Source organism: Onychostruthus taczanowskii, unplaced genomic scaffold (assembly GCF_017590055.1).
Source record: "Onychostruthus taczanowskii isolate IOZ18803 unplaced genomic scaffold, ASM1759005v1 scaffold46, whole genome shotgun sequence".
NCBI classification, from domain to species: Eukaryota; Metazoa; Chordata; class Aves; order Passeriformes; family Passeridae; genus Onychostruthus; species Onychostruthus taczanowskii.
Window position 1 is genome coordinate 928,597 of NW_024502125.1, and position 17,482 is coordinate 946,078.

At 36.3% G+C, this 17,482-nt stretch overlaps 1 protein-coding gene across 7 annotated transcripts in view; it reads right to left on the reverse strand.

Moving 5' to 3' along the window:
- Positions 1-779: 779 nt before the first annotated feature.
- PDE4D (phosphodiesterase 4D) overlaps positions 780-17,482 on the reverse strand; it is a 309,694-nt gene continuing 292,991 nt past the window's right edge. For all 7 annotated transcript variants that reach the window (XM_041414575.1, XM_041414580.1, XM_041414579.1 and 4 more), the window contains 9 exons: positions 13,797-13,890; positions 9,946-10,118; positions 8,895-8,993; positions 8,642-8,806; positions 6,867-6,966; positions 3,069-3,223; positions 2,439-2,561; positions 1,791-1,973; positions 780-1,230 (listed from right to left, as the gene is read on the reverse strand). In XM_041414575.1, the coding sequence (XP_041270509.1) occupies positions 817-1,230; positions 1,791-1,973; positions 2,439-2,561; positions 3,069-3,223; positions 6,867-6,966; positions 8,642-8,806; positions 8,895-8,993; positions 9,946-10,118; positions 13,797-13,890 (1,506 nt within the window). In that variant the 3' untranslated portion in view covers positions 780-816. The remainder of the gene's footprint in view (positions 1,231-1,790; positions 1,974-2,438; positions 2,562-3,068; positions 3,224-6,866; positions 6,967-8,641; positions 8,807-8,894; positions 8,994-9,945; positions 10,119-13,796; positions 13,891-17,482) is intronic.

Below are 17,482 nucleotides of genomic sequence, written 5' to 3' on the forward strand. Positions count from 1 at the left end.
ACTCTTTGGAGAAAAAAAATACAACAGTGGCAGATGAAAGTGGGATTTTTTTTTTAAATATAATACCTTGGTATATTTAATAAAAGTGAGCTCTAGAAAAGATCTCTCTTTCACATATTATACAAAATGGAGAGGTTAGTGCAACCCACTGGGTCACATTTTTTTTCAGTCATGTCTCAGAAGATTAGAAATTAGAAAATAATGTAATTTTCACAGCTTATCTTCATGTTGGTAACAGAATCCATTTGTGTCCCATCATTTTTGTGAATTTGTTTTCCAGTAGGAACCTCAATGTTTTTTCTGTCTGTTTCGTCTACAGATGAACGTTATCCACTGTCTTACAATACAATACAATGAATTCAAAAACTATCAAAGCACACCAACATTCGTTTGGCAGGCGGTACTCCTCTGAAAGCATTTGCTTTATTTAATGGAATCTGCCAAATAGGGACCTTATTAAAATGTAATTTATGGATGTTCTCCCCCTGCTTTCTGACAGCATGGAGGTGAAAATTCTGTTTGCAATATTCCTGAGTGCCAAACTGAATCATCAACTTCAGTTTTGATCAACAATCATTCTGGCAGATAACACCAAATTCTGACCATGGTTGTAGTATGTGACATATAGTTTGGAAATCATTGCCTACCTTTAAAAAAAAAAAGAAAATAAAAAAATCCGTAACAAAACTGAAAATGCTCCAGCCCCCCCTGCACCCCGCACCCCCCCTCCAAAAAAAAAAAAAAAAAAAAAAAAAAAAAGAGAGAGAGGAAAAAGAAAGGGAGTGAGCAAGAGAGAAAGAGACTGCGTTTTCATTGTTATGTGTCAGGAGAATGTTCTTCTACCATACAAGGCTCTGCTGTTTGGTTCTCCTCCTCTTCCACTTCTTCCCCTACTTGCTCATCAAGAGGAATTTCAGTGGATTCTGAATCCTGGGTGCAAAGAGTCTTGGAGTCACTGAAGCTGGTGTCTTCTTCTACTTGACTTCCACTGTCCTTTTCAGTGTCTGACTCACCGTCTTCCTCCAGCGTTAATTCAAACTGGAATTTTTCAGTCTGACCCTGCTTTCCCTCTTCCTTTTCTTCAGGAGCAGGAGAGGGACTTCTAGGGATTGTGCTCTGGTACCATTCTCGATTGTCCTCCAGTGTATCTAAGATATCCTGGGCATCCGGGTGAACAAGATCTGCCCATGTCTCCCACAAAGGATGAACAATGTAGTCTATAAAACCCACCTATTTCAAATAATGCAAGAATATGATTACTCACAGAGAAATGAAAAAGTCATGCAAAGTATGAGAAATATAATGCTAGGAAGAGAGACAAGATACATTACCCTTAGAGGTGGCTGAAAGGAAACCATACTAATTTATATAACAGATAAGGTCTTTTACTTTTCAGAAGTCTGATTCAGGATATTGGATAACAGCATGGAAAGGATTTGTTTTCAAGTGAACTGCACATTTCAAAAAACTCTACTGCATCTAGTGAGCTAAATACCTGCTTTATATTTAACTACATTATTGAAGGAAACCCCAGTCAGCTGTACAATAATCTCTTTTGGCACGTATGCTGCTTTTCAGGTCAGGACAGTGATGGAATCCCTTCAGCAAACATACTGCCACGCTCTATGTTTTCACAGTAAAAGTCTCAATTTGCCTCACTTACTACTGAGGGGCTGAATTAATTAACTTAGAGGAAGAAAAGTAAAAAGTGCATTCAGAAATTGTTCAAAACATGACTATGTAGCATCCTTTTCTTCTAAAAGGTTTAACTGCCTTATAAAATCCATTACCTGTGATTTTTCTACAGATGCATTGTGCTTATCACACATGGGACTTATCTCCATTCCCCTCTCTCGTTCTCGGTCTCCCTGACGGAAAAATTCCTCCATTATTCTATCTGTCCATTGGCGGTAGAGATGGAGTGGCTTGGTAGGGTTGCTCAGATCTGCACAGTGCACCATATTCTGAAGAACCTAGAATACATTGAACACCTGTGGTGTTATTGCACTGAAGACAAGCAGCTCCTTTTTTATTTACATTTCTGGTGACTGTAAAACAAAATCTTGAAGATACGCGTAATGCAAAATTTATTCTAAACAGCCAAAAATTAGGTACTTGTGTGATTTTCACACTTGCAGTAACAGCCATGAATTACCTGGTTTCTGCCACTATAAAGGTCACAAAATCATTGTGAGAAAGAGAATCACTTTTTGATAATTTGAAGGGAAGGCCAAAGCCTCATTTAGTCCTGAACTACCCTAGCACTTCATTAGTCTCCCAGAGAATCACTTAAACCATGTCATTAGACCACAGAAGAAACAGAGGGAAGCAGTGAATCATGGTGTGAAAGAGACAGCTCTAATCCATGCTGGAGAATGGGGAAGACAATGTTATTACGTGTGTAATACAAGTGAACATTTTCAGATGCATTTCCTTACCTGAATCCTGTCTGAATAGTTATCAAGAAGCAGGACACCAGAACTGGTCACTTTTTTAGTTTCAACCATAGTTTTTAAATCAGCCAGTAGATTCATGTGCTTAGACATATCTGTTGCAAGTACCTAGAAAAAAACATAAAAAAGAACACTATGTAAATTATTCTACTGAAATTTTTAGAAACATATATATTGAACATATAAATCAACATTTTTTGGAAGGAACCCATAGCTTCTATGTCTGAATACATGATACAAGTAAGAGTCCTGTATGTTCATAACAGTAGGTCCTCATATTATTTTTTTTAAGAATTATTGTTCAACATTGCTCAGAATGAACTGATCAGCCCAAATTCATTATTAATTCAGTAACAAATTTCTGCCTGTAGTGGTAGAATAGTGTCATGTCAGTACAAAACCAGCTTGAAACAGAAAAGTATGCCTTCCAGAAATGCACAGAAAGTGAGAGAAACTTAAAAGGACCCGCTATTTGTATTTGGCTAAGATATGACAAAACTTCAAACTTTCACTTTATTGTTTACGGGCCTGATGACATGTCATTTATCATAAAATGCTTCCGTGCTTTATTACTCAATGTCCTAGCTCTATGGAAGACACAGTCTCAAAACTCACAATGTCAATGACCATTTTCCTCAATGATTGTCTCTGTTTTTTGGTCAAATTCTGGAAAATGTCACAATTTTCTTCCTGCAGCAGCTTGAAACCCACAGCCAAGTGATGATTCTCCAGTACTGATGAGTCATTGTACATCAAGGCGAGTTCAGAATCTGCAATAACAATTGCAGGGCAGAACGTTACTAAAGCCTGTGCTTTTACCAAATCCCTTAAGATCTTTTTCAAATTCATTGCATGCATTACACATAGTAAATCTTGTTAGATTTATTGATAAACTTTTAGAACATTAGAAGCAGCCCTGAAAGTTACAGAATTATTCACTGAGTAACTTACTAGGTCAAGCCAAAGTTGAGCAAAACAAAGAAAACGCTTTGCAATGATGCAGGAACACGTGTCTGGAGTGGCAAGTTAGAAAAAATATAAGAAAGGCAATTTTTAGAATAAATTTTAATATTTGCAAGAGGTAACTTAGAAAATATTATATGCATAATATATGCATAAACACACCTCAGCTAAAACACACTGATGTCTTCTCATGCCTCTCTTCGTCACAACACCTAAAATTCTACTGCTAGTCAAGTTTCAGCTTCCCAGCACTTTGACCTTGGAACACACAGCTGAGGCTTTTCTGCAGGTCTGTTGCGGAGCACAAGCTTCTTGATTTTCAAATCGTGTCTTTCTGCAGTTATCTAAGATGCTAAGATGCCTAGTGAACTAGGCTTACAGTCGTTAGTCCATGACAACTGAAGGCTGGTAGGATGGTAACAGCTATGCTTGTCTTTTCCATGTAATGTCATGTGGTGTGAAACTGCAGGCAATGGCCTTGAATGCTGCCTTTTGTGTTTGGGCATGGTGAGTCCCTGATGCTGTCTGTAATAGTGTCTTCACCAATGGAGTTATTCTTACCACAGTCACCCATATGGCTGTGAGAATAACACACACTTCCCAGCCATGCCTGTGCTAAGGCACACATGTAAGGTCAGCTTAGACCTGCTGAACAGACAGCTCTGAAAAATCAAAGCAGTTATGAAACTGTCTGCACAGCTTTAGCTCTAATCCAGGAATACTGCACAGTCAGCTTGCTTATGCTTTAAGATACAGCTTGTAAATAAATCTACCACAAAAAACTCAATTAATTTTTATGTGATCATACTTTTCCTGTGCTATATTATCTTCTGTTTATTGCAGCTGTTCTAGCCTAAGTCTAAACATACATCAGTCTATTCCACTCTCTGTCCTCTTTTTTTCTTTTACACCAGCTATATTTTAAAATGCCTCTGGTTCAAGGGGAGGTCTCTAAAAGCTTTGATCTTCAGATTTCATTAATCTCATTATCTATTCTCCTGCTGTCTTCCTCTCCTGTCTTGAATAAATCGATCTGTTGAATCAGGAAAGTCTTCCTCTGCCTTTCTTTATCCCAAAGACAGCAAAACCATAATAGCAAAAGCAGAAAGAAAGCAAGTTTGTAAAATGATTTTTGTCTTTCACAGAACACATACAAAGCTTGCATACTTGTTTTTCTCATGCAGAAATAAGACACTAGTTTATTTTCCTTTCAAACAGCCTTCTGGTTTGCTACAACTGCAAAACACTCCACATTGCCAGAATACTTTGGAAGAGCTGGAGCTACAGACACAGCTAAAATGCACTCAACTTCAAAATGGGTATAAAAATGGAAGAAAGCTCCCCCTTGGTAACCTCTGTAAGACATTGTAAGATTCAAGAATATTTTTCTGGAAGGACAGAGTTACAGTGGTAAAATAAACATCTCATCTGATGCTATGGTACTTCATATTTGTTTGTTATTTAATAACATTCAAGAGGGATTCATTTAGTCAATAACTCTGTAATAGACTTTATATAGGAAAATAATAGAAAAGTCATAAGACTAACTATAAAAAAAAGAAAATATGGGAAATATGTACACACTTTAAGTAACTAAGTCTATCATGTTTTTTTAAAATGCATTCTTATATTTAGTGAAATCTTAATACATTGTTTGGTTCACTGGAGAAACAAAATTAGATGGAAGCGAATTATCTTCTAAAGGTTAAAAATTTTGGATTTGAGAAGTCAACATTAGACAGATCTTTTTCTGTCTCTGTCCCTGCAGTTTCTTCCTTGTACACAGAACAATTTAAAATAAACAAAATCTCTTTGTTTCTTTCAGCCTTGCAACAGCTGAAAGCTTCAATTAGTGTTTTTACTTGACTGACACATAAGCCTCCTTTATCAAAAGCTGAATTAAGAGAAACAAGATGTATTTTTTAAGCGGGTAATTATCAGCATGAGTATGACTCCTACACTAGCTGAATTTCAGTCTGTCTAACTAGAAGTAAAGTACCACTACTCATCCCTTCAACTAAGTCAACACTCTTAAACCTAAACAATTCATTGGTTTCCTCACAGAACCCTGGAGCCACCAGTATAATCTGGTACTCAGTTTCTGACTCAACAAGCAAGGAAAAAGCTTTACCTACATGCGCCCACTCTTAAGATTCAATTAAGAATTCTTTGGTTTTGGCACAAAGCTTGATTCACTCTCTGCCTGCACTGCTGAACTGTACTGGTCCTCCCCAGTAAAGCACAAAAAATACAGAGTCAATCTTAATCCTCTTTCATGAGGATGAGTCATCAAATTCAATTTAATTATAGGATGGCCCTTAGGCCATTGAGACAAACAAAACTAGGTGCAGGCTAAACTGAAGTGCATGTCTTATTTGAATACACAACAGCAATGAGTCAGAAGAGGAGCTCCCTTCTTCAAACTCTACTGTTGATTTGGGGTCATTCTATTTTAATACCTGTGAAATAGATTCTGCCCATGTGCAGAAGTGACAGTATCCATAAACGTGCAACCAGATGGGTCAAATACACAACCCTTGCATGTTTCCATTTCTGCTGCTTTTTCTTCTTTTATGCTTGCATAATTAGTATTTTTTAAACTTTGCACTTCTGGGTCATAAAAGGAGTTCTCAGAGAGCAGAAGAATTAACATAGTATGATGGAACTGGTACTGACCTTCAAAGGGCAATAATAGTGACAGAAGGCAACAAAATCCAAGCAAGTTGCCACTAGGGCAACAAACTATTGAGTAAATATGTCATGATCAGGTTCAATAAAGTTAACATTGTTTTTCTTTCAGTAGATGACTGAGGGGATAGAGGTTCAGCAAGGCTGCCAACAACTGCCTTGAGGAATGCAGAAGTACACTGGGTTTCAAATTTGGAGATAACATTGGGGTCAGAAAAAACCAAACATATTTATTATAGCTGCAGAAACTGGGTGAGGAAATTCAGTCTACAAAGCATAAGAGATCAAAAGCCAAGTACAGGATCCAGGCAGAGATTGTTCTAACTGTCTGTTTGCTAAAACGAAACTTGCTTTTCTGATTTCTGAATTTCTATCCTTAATCACGTCATATGTTTCTAATATAAACACATAAATTCTTGTCTTGCTTTTCTTTTTTTTTAATCTTCCTTCATTCTCTTCCTAAAAATTAAACTATTTAATGTAAATCAACTATATTTTCAGGAGATAAAACATGCAATATATTGAAACAATGCCAGTTTATAGCTCATACCTTAGTAATTCTTGCAAGAGTGTACTATGTAAATCATTTCTAAAGTTAGAAAAAATGCAAAGTAATATCAGGTGTAAAATATAAACATCTATCTATTTACTGAGAAAAGTTAGAGGTAGAAGCAAACAAGGAATGAACTGGTGGTATTTTTCAGGTGCTATGTGCAGACCTCACAGCAAAGTCTTGAGAAAACCACTAAACATCAAACTTACTTGTGTTGATAAGAAATTGGTTTGAAACCCCAGGATGATCTACATCATGTATTGCACTGGCAAAAATTGCTGCAAGAATCTCTAAATCAGTGAACACCGCCTAGAATATAATGAAACAGAAATGACAATCACCAGTGGGAAAAAAAAAAAATTATTTTCAATAAAAACAATACTACTTGAGTCTGGATGTGAGCAAGCAAAACACATTTAAAATGTACCGAGATCTCCAGAGACTTTACATACAAGCTATCAAACCCTTGTAAAATCATCAATTATGTAGAATTTCATAAATATTTCAAGTTTGGCCAAAGTGATTTGTAGTTCATACAGAGGGCATCACTAAATTCTGTCATAACTGAAGTATTTTCAACTTCAGTCCGTAAATAAATCTACCTTTATTAGGCAATTAAGTAGAGGTTTCTAAGTTATAGCACAAATTAAATATTTCAGCTTGACTCCTGTGTATCATCCTGTACTTGAAAGATGCACATCTCCTATATAATGCTAAAGGAAATAGTGAGAGACTACACAATATCTCACTTAGCATTTACTGATTTTCCATTTTTATGAGATTATTAGGAAGATAGGAAAAGAGGACTGCAATGGACTTGGAATGTCACTGAGCCCAGTGTGCTGAAGTCAGAAGCACCCACATGAAGCAAATGCTTTCAAAATTGATCAAGAACAGTTCAGAAGTGCAAAGACCAGCAGTGGCACTGGGCAGACACTGCCATTTCACCAGCTAAAGCTCTGCTGAGAAGAAGGCCATGAAAAAAAACAGATCTGAAAAAAAAAAAAAAACCCAAAATTTTACTGATGACTAGCTCAGCTGTGTGGTAAAGCCAGGGATGTTTTAAGAACATTATTTGATCTTTCTTCTTGAGAACAAGAATATTTTTCTCAAGAGATTTCCAAGTCTTTGAGGATCCAAACTTGCCAAGGTCCACTTATAACCCTCTTTTTAAGAAGGTAATACAGATGTATTCAGTAACATGACATATTGACCATTATAGGAGAGTCAAAACGCAGCCCTTCTTGAAAATGAAGGTAAATCCTTTTGAACTAATAAAATTCCTACTGCTTCCTTTACCTGGATTTTCCTAACCATTTGCAGGGATATATCAACATTAACATTTTCTATGTTAAGACCTGAACTCTACTTAAAAGAGGGAAAATCTCCATCTTTAACATCCTTCTACTTCAGAGATTTAAGGTCTTTCAAGAAGAGAATTGCTACAGAAAGAGCAGATTAATTGTTTTCCCAAAAATTTTTGAAATATTTGGGGTGGGGGGTGGGGGGGAGGAAGTGTAAAAAAGAGCTAGTTCAGTGAAAATTTAGTACATGTTCCAATCTGTTTTAGAAATAAATACAAAAGTAGTCTTTCTGGATCAGAATAAACCTTCCTAAGAAATTCCACTTACTCACTTACTGTGGTTAGGTAGAATCCCATATGGGAAATAGCTACAGAACAGGACGTAGCATTAATAATAAGATGGTAAAAACAAGATATGCATTGGTTTGCAATGAAAAACATTATGACAACAAAAATTTCCATGATTTAAAATGAAAAGAAGTGACATTTTCTGCAAAATATTTACATGTAACTTTGATCTTCACAAAATATCTTTAAAAGAACAGAATTAATTAAAGAAGTGCTAAGATTTCTTATTCCACTACAAACTTTGTGGAAATTAAGATCTTTAATATTTAGTTTAGGAGACTCTCAGTGCATCCCCTTCTCTCATGACTGCCACTTTTCTTCAGTGTAATTTACCTCTAATGCTGGGGTGGATAGTAGGACATGGGTTGACTGAACAACATCTGCAGCATGTATGTTGTTGTGGTATGCCACATCTGCATGGTAATGGTCTTCCAGGGTCATCAAGTAAGTTATTAAAGTATCTGCTGGAATCTTAAAAGTTTTTAACAAGTCCCGCTCCTATAAAAGTAAAGGAAAAACAATTAGGTTTCAAAGCACAGAACAGTCTCCAAGATAAGAAAAAAGCAGCATGACTGCTCATACTTGCCTGAAAAATAGTGTGCATGATGACAGTCAGAGGTCTGTTTCCAGATAACTCTGCTACTCTGAAAACCTGAAGACCCCACTTGTTCAAATCTTCAAGTTCCTAGAGTAGAATCAAGCAATGAACAGGTTAAAATCTAACACAAAAATTCCTGCAATTTTTCAGAGAAGTAATTACAAACAGAGGGCTCATTAAGACCTGGCCACTATGCAAGTTACTTGCTAAACTTTGCAAGGGCTAAACTTTAAACTCTGCAGCTGCTACTAATCTTGGAATATCGAAATTTACATCTACCCATTTTTCAGATTTCATTTTACTAAGCAGGAAAGACTGCCTCTTAAGTGGATTGGCCCAGAGGGAAAAACTCTACAGTATCTTGAATGAGTTTAACTGACACACTTTGCTATCTCACTGTCCATTGACAATGAAGTTCAGTGAGGAGGAAACCTCCAGAGATGCAGCAATTCTGCTGCTCTCTCCCTGGTTCTCAGAAACACTCTTCAAATAAGATTCCTGAAAATGTTAGGAGAGGCATAACTCGATCAAAAATCCCTTTATATCAATTTTCTGTTATTACCGAGTAGTTAAGCGCTGGTGCAAAAAATAATAAGAAATTTCATTAAAAAATAAGAGAAAGAATGCACATAAAATGATAAAGCTAAAAATAGGAAGGGTAGTTCTAATGCTGTATACCCTTGTGCATTTTTTAAAAATAAGTTTGCTATCTTACATTTTCATTCATGTGATATTATACAATATGTTTATTCTTCAATCTTCAGATAATATTTATGAATAGGAAGCTTTCTTAATGCATACACAAATGCTAATTTACATTCTATCTCCAGATGAAATTATCTTCATGCTGAAATTAACCCTTATGGTCTGTTTCTGATTTTGCTTGCTATTCTTCTGCTCCAATAAATTTGGATTATTTCAAGTGATATAAATGCCTGGTGCTGCAGCTTGAAATCAATGTGTATAAGCAGAGGATGAACAATACAGAAAAATCCACACTCTGCTCAAATAATTTCAAGGACATATATATATTGTCTACCTTGGCAAGGACATCTTCTTGGTCTGTTTTAACTCCAAACCTGGGAATACTGGAATTAGTTAGGCTGGAGCTGTGCATGAGTTTTTTGACTCCACTGATCTGGGACATTGGCCTCTTCTTTTTCTCTTTCTCTTTCTGTGTTGGAGAAGGGATTTCAACTTCATGTTGCTTGTCTTCAAAAGAATGAATAAAAAGAAAATAATTTATAAAAGAATTATAAATATTATAAAATTCACTGTTGAATTGCACCTTATGGACTTTTTAATTCTTAGAAGAACCTCTTTTAAGATTTAGATTCTTTCTATCAAGATCACTAAACCCATGAAAAGTTAAATATAGACCTATACTTCAGTAAAAGCAGATCTCTTTTACTCAAATTGTCTCATTATTTCTGAATTGGCTTTAAAAGCAACTTGTGACTGTCTGATTACCACTTCTGCCATATCCCTAGTGCTGTAGAAAGGGTCAATCATCTCAGTATAAAAATGTTATTACAACTGCACATGAATACACTTCGCAAGAAAAAATAATTTTCTTTCTTTTTTTCAGGAGAAACATTCTCTGAAATTGTATTTCAAAACGTGTCTATGTGTGTCCTCATGTAAACCTTTAGAAAACTTTTTCAAGACTTGAAGACTCGAAGAATTTAATACTTGTGGACTGGTCCTGTCTACTAGGACTGTACAACCTGGGAAGCCTTTTGTGCTTTCCAAGCCACATTACAAGCACTTTGGATTGCTGGCAGCTCACACCACCAGTGCAGCATTTCTGCAGCTCCCAGCTAGAGTCAATAATAATGACAAAATGAGAGAGTGCTTTGTTAACCTCTAAATTTTGCTGTGGGCTTTTAGCTCTGCAGCAGTATCAGCAGCATCACTTAATAAAATTTATCAACATACGTGCCAGCAAAACTTAAGACAAGAATTAAACTGAGAGTAAAATATATTTAGGCAACTGCCACAGGATTGCTGTACAACCAGTATGGGGTCGTGGAGCACTGCAAACACCTGCTCCAAAGAAACCCAAGTTTGTGCAATGAAGGGCTTTTCTGAAAAAAAAAAACCTATTAGGAACTTGAATTATTTTTTGCTTCTTTTATTCTTACTGTATTTCAACCAAGAGTTTAATGACTCCCTTCAAATTACCTCTTTTTCTTTGCTGAAATGTACCTCCACCTTTTCTAGACCTCAAGGAATATATGAGTAAAACTATAAAAATCCAGAAAATATGTTTCTGACACAGGAGATGAGCCAAAACAGCTAAAAAAAACCCCTTAAGCCAAAATAAAATTTGAAAAGAAAGTAAGAAAAGTTGCGATTTTTACATTGTATTTCTTTCCTTTCTACAATATTAATTTCCAATACAGACTTTGAAACCAGATGAGGTTAGCAAGTCCATTTCTAATTATGAGCTCTTTATATGGTTGCTTCTTCACTTTTTTTCCTGCCTTTTTTTTTTAATTGCCCTTTAGCAGATACATTTAATGGACACCTCAAATTCCAAACAAATCACAATGAAGAAGAGACTTTGGAAATGTCACCAGGTTGTAGCCTACAGCACTGAGTCCCTGGTACTTCACCACTCTCCTTGTAAGGAGAAAAGGGGAGGCAGAGCGTGGCAGCTCTTGTCTGGTGCAAACTGACAACAGATGAGGAGCTGTGGCTTGTGCCTGTGCTTTGATGTCTATGGTTTTAGCCATATGCACAAAGTTTAGACCCATCAAACAGAGGTTCATTAGCTGAGCTGTCAGACTAACTCAAGTGAAAGGAAGTGTCTGTCTGAATGACTTTAGATCTCCAGAGAAACTCTATGGGACTGCCTCTGCTTTTGCAACTTTGAGCACACAGAGCTGTGCCCATCTGAACATCCAGAAAAGACAGCTTGCCGTTTTCACCCTGTTTATGCTATGCTCAATTGCAGGTTCTCAAACATTTTCCATTGATAGAAACAGATTAATGATGCTGAAAAAGGAATCTTTGCATATTATTATGCACAATATAGGAGCCTTATGTCTTATACACAGATTATATTTCTTATCATTGTAAATAACTTCAAACATTCATATAGCCCTACAGGAAAACAGTTTGATTTTTTGGGGGGTTTTTTTGATTTTTTTTGGGTTGTTTTTTTTTTTAATAAGGAGAACAGAAAACCCTGTTTTCTCATGACACTGTCCTAATTTACAAATGTGAGTTTGTAGATATTGTGGAGGTAAGTTAGATATAAAAAAAATAAATTTGATAATAAACTCATTAAATACTTCCAGGGAGAGAAAGTTTTATCTTTGCATAGATGTTCAGAACCTATATATTTAGACTGCATATTTTGAAACTATACAATACATTTGTAGATTAGGTGTTTTCACTATTGTGCTGGTCTTATACCTACAATTCTAAGTATCTAGTTTTTCATGCAGACAGAAAACAGTATCCATGGTCCAGTAAATTCGAAGTGATTGCCTTTCCAGCCCTCTTTCTGCTCGTGACTGAGATCTCATGCGAAAGGCTGACGGATGCATTTCTTTACCCTGTCAAAGTAAGTCTCAAGCTTTCAAGTGAAAGCAAGCAGAAGCTGGCGTCGCAGTCTCCACAGCCTAAGTGGGTCATCCTTTCAGGCAACTGCACACTGTGGTTTTCAGGGCACATGAAGCTGGGCAATACTGCTTGTCCATGACAGGGGCTTATCCCTCTCCCACTGTCTGAAACCCTACTGTGCTGCAGCAGTTGGCACACTGCTGCAACCATGGGCCAGCTGAACAGACACATTCAGCCATCCATTTTGGACAGGAGGACAGGATAAAATGTACTTCACAGGAACCCCACTTCTTTCAAAAAAGCCCCAAAAAGCACCAGCTATGGTATCTCACACAGAATAAGATGGATATTAACATGTATGACTGTCACTTTTTAAAGCACTTGTTACCCTAATTTAGGTGTATTTGACTGTGCCTCTCTTATTACACTGTCTTTATGAACCAATGCTAGTTTGCTCAAAACGTTTTGAGATTGGTATAGTAACTTTATCTTCATGTTCACAATCAGCAATATGAAAGTTTTCTTGATTTTCATGAATTTTAAGGGAAAAAAAGCGCCATGGTTAAGGAACCATATTGTTTGTGATATTGTGTTGGGTTTTTGTTAATGCTCACATCCCAGCATGCCAAGAACTTGAGCTGCAAAAACTTTCTGGAAAAAGTCTGTTCAGATGTTTATTTAGTCACATGCACCTAACTGTGCATGTGCAAACAGGGAATACCAAAATATCTTAACTGCTTGCTGTAAGATTTCATGAGGTTGCACGTGCTTATGTGCTTCCAGCCTACTGAAACCTCTGCAATAATTCCAGTAGGAAAATAATAGTGGTAGAATTCTCTTTAATACATAAATATATCTATAATTACCACTCTGAGACTAGCCAGTTGTTTAGTGCATGGTGCTAATAAAGCCAGGTTGTAGGTTTGAGCCCTGTATGGGTCATTCACTTTAGAGTTGGACTTGAGGATCCTTGTGAGTCCCTTCCAGTTCAGAAGGATATTCTGTGAATCTCTCTGATTCTCTATAATTCATTATATTAATTTCTTAATAGGGCATCAATATAGTAGTTGTAATATGTATATGAATATTAATCTGCAATTACACACACGGGGAAATCACCTACACAAATTAACTGAGCTGTGAGGAAGTGGATCTAACCTGATCTCTGTGCACAAATGCTGACAACAATATGCTAAATGCACAGTTTCTGAAAGCAGAAATTAATATGGAAAGCCACTTGCATTTAGGCTCTAACAGAGCCCAGAGAGATATAAAAACCCCCCAAAGGCAAAAAAAGTTAGCTCTTCATAGTCTTACCTAAGAAAGTGTTTGATATATATTCTGAGACCTGATTGCCTGACCTGCTCATTTCAGAGAGGTGGGTTAGCTCACGGTTCAGCATTCTTTTAAACTGGAAAAGAAAACAAAAAAAAAGTGAAAAGTTAGTTACATCAAGATATATTTTAGTTAGAATAAGAAAATACAGTCACTTTATAACTGGGGAAAGAACATGGCATTAAGAATATATACTAAAGTAAGACAACTGTGAAAGCAGAAATCACATGTACCAATGATCTACCCAACCAACTTATTAATGGATTGGACAATGTCATTCTTAACCTCCTAAAATACACCACAGTGATTCAATGACTAAGATACAGTGTCCTACTAGTAACTGAAAACTCTTAAGGCATTTGCACACACACAAGTTACAATATTGTCTTTCCAATTTTTTTATTTTAATTTGGAAGTAAATATAAATGTATTTATGTTGGAGCAGTTCTCTACTAGTTTTCTCACAAGATTTGCAAATTAATCTATTTTTGCATTTTTTGCAATTCATTAGGTGATATTTGAAGTCTATCTTACCTCTCATCGTTAATCTACTCAAAATTACTTGACAACATTGCTCCAAATAATCCAAATATCTTATTGATTTCATACTAGCCAACATGAAAAGAAGTAGGTTTTGTTGTCTCTGAACCAAAATTATTGTATTCAACCAATGACTTGACCATTCCACTGTCTCAGAAAACTGCACACATCTCCAAGAAACATTGGGGTAGAAAATACCCATCTGTGGAAACACCTTCCATTTCCCTCTTAGTTAGCAATTCACTCTAGGCAGTCTATAGGATAGAAGCAGATACTAATATTCCATTAAATGTATAATTGATTAGGTACACATCACTGAGCTTTTCTTGATTCCTTCGAGACTCCAGGGTGAAATGATATCCTGTGGTATTATGCTTCACAGGTTAATTGCATAATACAGCTCTCACTGTCTTAAATGCATTTTCATTGACTATAGCTCTGCCTTGATATTACCAACAAACAGAAGGCAGCAATACTTACAAATAATTCCAACTCTTGCCAATGAAAATTAGCATGCATCTGTCACTATTGAATTTTGCCTCCTATTGTGCCATCCTTTTATTTTATTGTTAGATTTCTCAGTCATCTTTTCTCTTAGCAAAATCATTTGTGCTGCTTTCAGAATCACCTTTTACCTTCTTCATGCAGTCATGACTATCCATTATATCAAGGAACAGCCACCCTTAGAGTATACACATGTAAACATTCCTGTGATGAAAACTGGTAATTTATAGTTTTTTTCTTTTTCAAAGGAGATAAACCATTGTAGTAAATATTAACCATCCCATTTCCATACCACTGAAATCATCAAAGCTATTTCTTCAAAGTAGCCTTGCATAGTGAAAGGTGTTATTTTCTTCACAATATCTTTGTAAGCCACCAATTACCATATTGCTCACAATGTGCCCAACAAAATTACCTTTAATAAAACATTCTAACCATTAGCCACTGCATTTTCCTGCCATCTTGACAGGTCATCAGCTCAGGAAGTTCCAGAGCTACAAAGACTGAATCCTACTTTAGTCACAAGCCAAAGGCTCAGCTTTGATCTCAGATATATATGTGCTAGGAAGTGCTCAACACATGTCTGAAAATTACAACCATACTGCAAACACAGCCACGGCAAACACATACTATGAGAACTACAGAGCTATGCATTCTAGACAAAACCAGTCTCAGCCTCTTCAGCAATGTCTAATGTTTGTCACCAATGTCAAATGTTGAAAAATCAAGCCAAGTTTACCAAGCAATAAAATGACTGGTCCAAAAATACCAAGACCTTTTTTTAAAAGTCTGTTTTTAAACACTTAACATACTTAAGTCATGCTTACACACTTTTTCTTCTGTTCCCACAAAAGGTGAGAAACTGTAATATATAAGACAAAAACTGAAGATGTCATGGAATAGCTTGTCTCTGGATGGCATTCAGAGACTGCAGCTTCAAAGTAAATATTGAGTATAGGAATATTAATGAAATGTCAGGAGTTGACAAAACCACATTAGCTTCCAGGCATATCATCAGTTTATCCATTACTACTTCAATATTCTCTCTTCCTTAATTTAATTAGCTAGTTCACTGGATCCTAACTTCAACAGATCCTCATTTGCCTGGTTGTTTCCTAGTAAACACTTCTACATAATGCTCAATTTGGTGTTGCTGTTTTTGCTGCAGAAAAGCACTAATTGTGTCATGTTCCACACTCTGGAAAAAAAGGCCATCTAGCTACCACACAGCATGTACTCTTCAGGATGCCTTCTTAAAAGTTTTCCAGTTTTGAAAGAGGAACAAATCACTACTTGCAGGTACCTGATACAGGAAATAGGAAGGACCTTCCCCCTCCCCTCCACCCCCCCCCAAAAACTTAAATGCCCCAAAATAGTAAATTTAACTGCAGGGAGTGGGTAGAGAGGTTTGTAATTGAATACTGGGAACCATCTTATGGAACTTATGGAGCACATACTCTCTAAGAATTTTCAGTTCAGTATTTGCTATATGAACATCCACAGCAAATGGAAGGTACGTAACATTCTTTTCTAGTGGTATGTTCCCCACTAGTGTGATGCAAACCCTCATCTTCCCACCTCCCATCACCCCACAAATCAGTAAAATATGAAAACTCAACCATCTGCGAGAGAACTGCAGAACAGTCTGTGTTACTGCTGAACAAGGGTGTAAAGTGAAACAAGTCCCTCAGCATCTGCAAGGCCCTCCCGTTGAGAGCAAATTCAATTGGAGATGCCTTTGGCTTTGAAGAACTGTAGCTGCATGATTTCCTCATACTCTTTCACATGTTGCTGACACCACAGGACCAAAACTTGAATTGACATGAAAACTTCTGGACTAAGCAGGAGTTCAGAGAACTGTTTTGATTTTTCTAATTATCTGACAAAGCCTTACAACCGTCATTGCCATTGAATCAGATGAAGCTGAGGACCATATGCAGACAGCAGTTGCTGATGCAGAACAATAATGCTCTTTGAGAACATTAAAAAAATCAAACGAGAGAAAAACAGCAATCAAGATATTCAGGCATTTTTTTGTTTATACTCTGTTTCACTGTATCTGTACATTGCTCAGTCCCCTTACATTTCATAACTTGCCTTTTGAGGAAAAAAAAATACTTTTTCTAAGAAAAAAAGCAATCAAAACAGCAAAACCAAATTTAACCCTATTATTTTTTCCCAGTTTTACCTATTTCTCAAAGATTTAATTTGGGCCCAAGTGCACCCATACGTAATAACTGTTTCAAAGATCCACATCTTACACAGCTCTGCAAAATTACTTTATAATGAAATTTTGCCTCTCACATGGCTCCCACAAGCTCTTATTGCCAACCAGAGAAAATGGTTACATCGGTGAACAAACAGTGTTTCATTTATCCAACAAACACCCCTAAGTGCTTGAAACTTAGCTAGAATCCACAATCTCATAATTTGGCCTCCTGGAAATAACATGTTGCATGTTATGTTCAAAACAAGTCAAAGAGGACATAAAATCACCTTGTTCCTAACAGCAGTAAATATTAAAGATGATATTTTGAATAAGAATTTTAAAAATCTGAATGCCATATACTTTCCAATTTCAAGAAAATAAATCATAAATATCAAAACTCTTGTTATTAATAAAC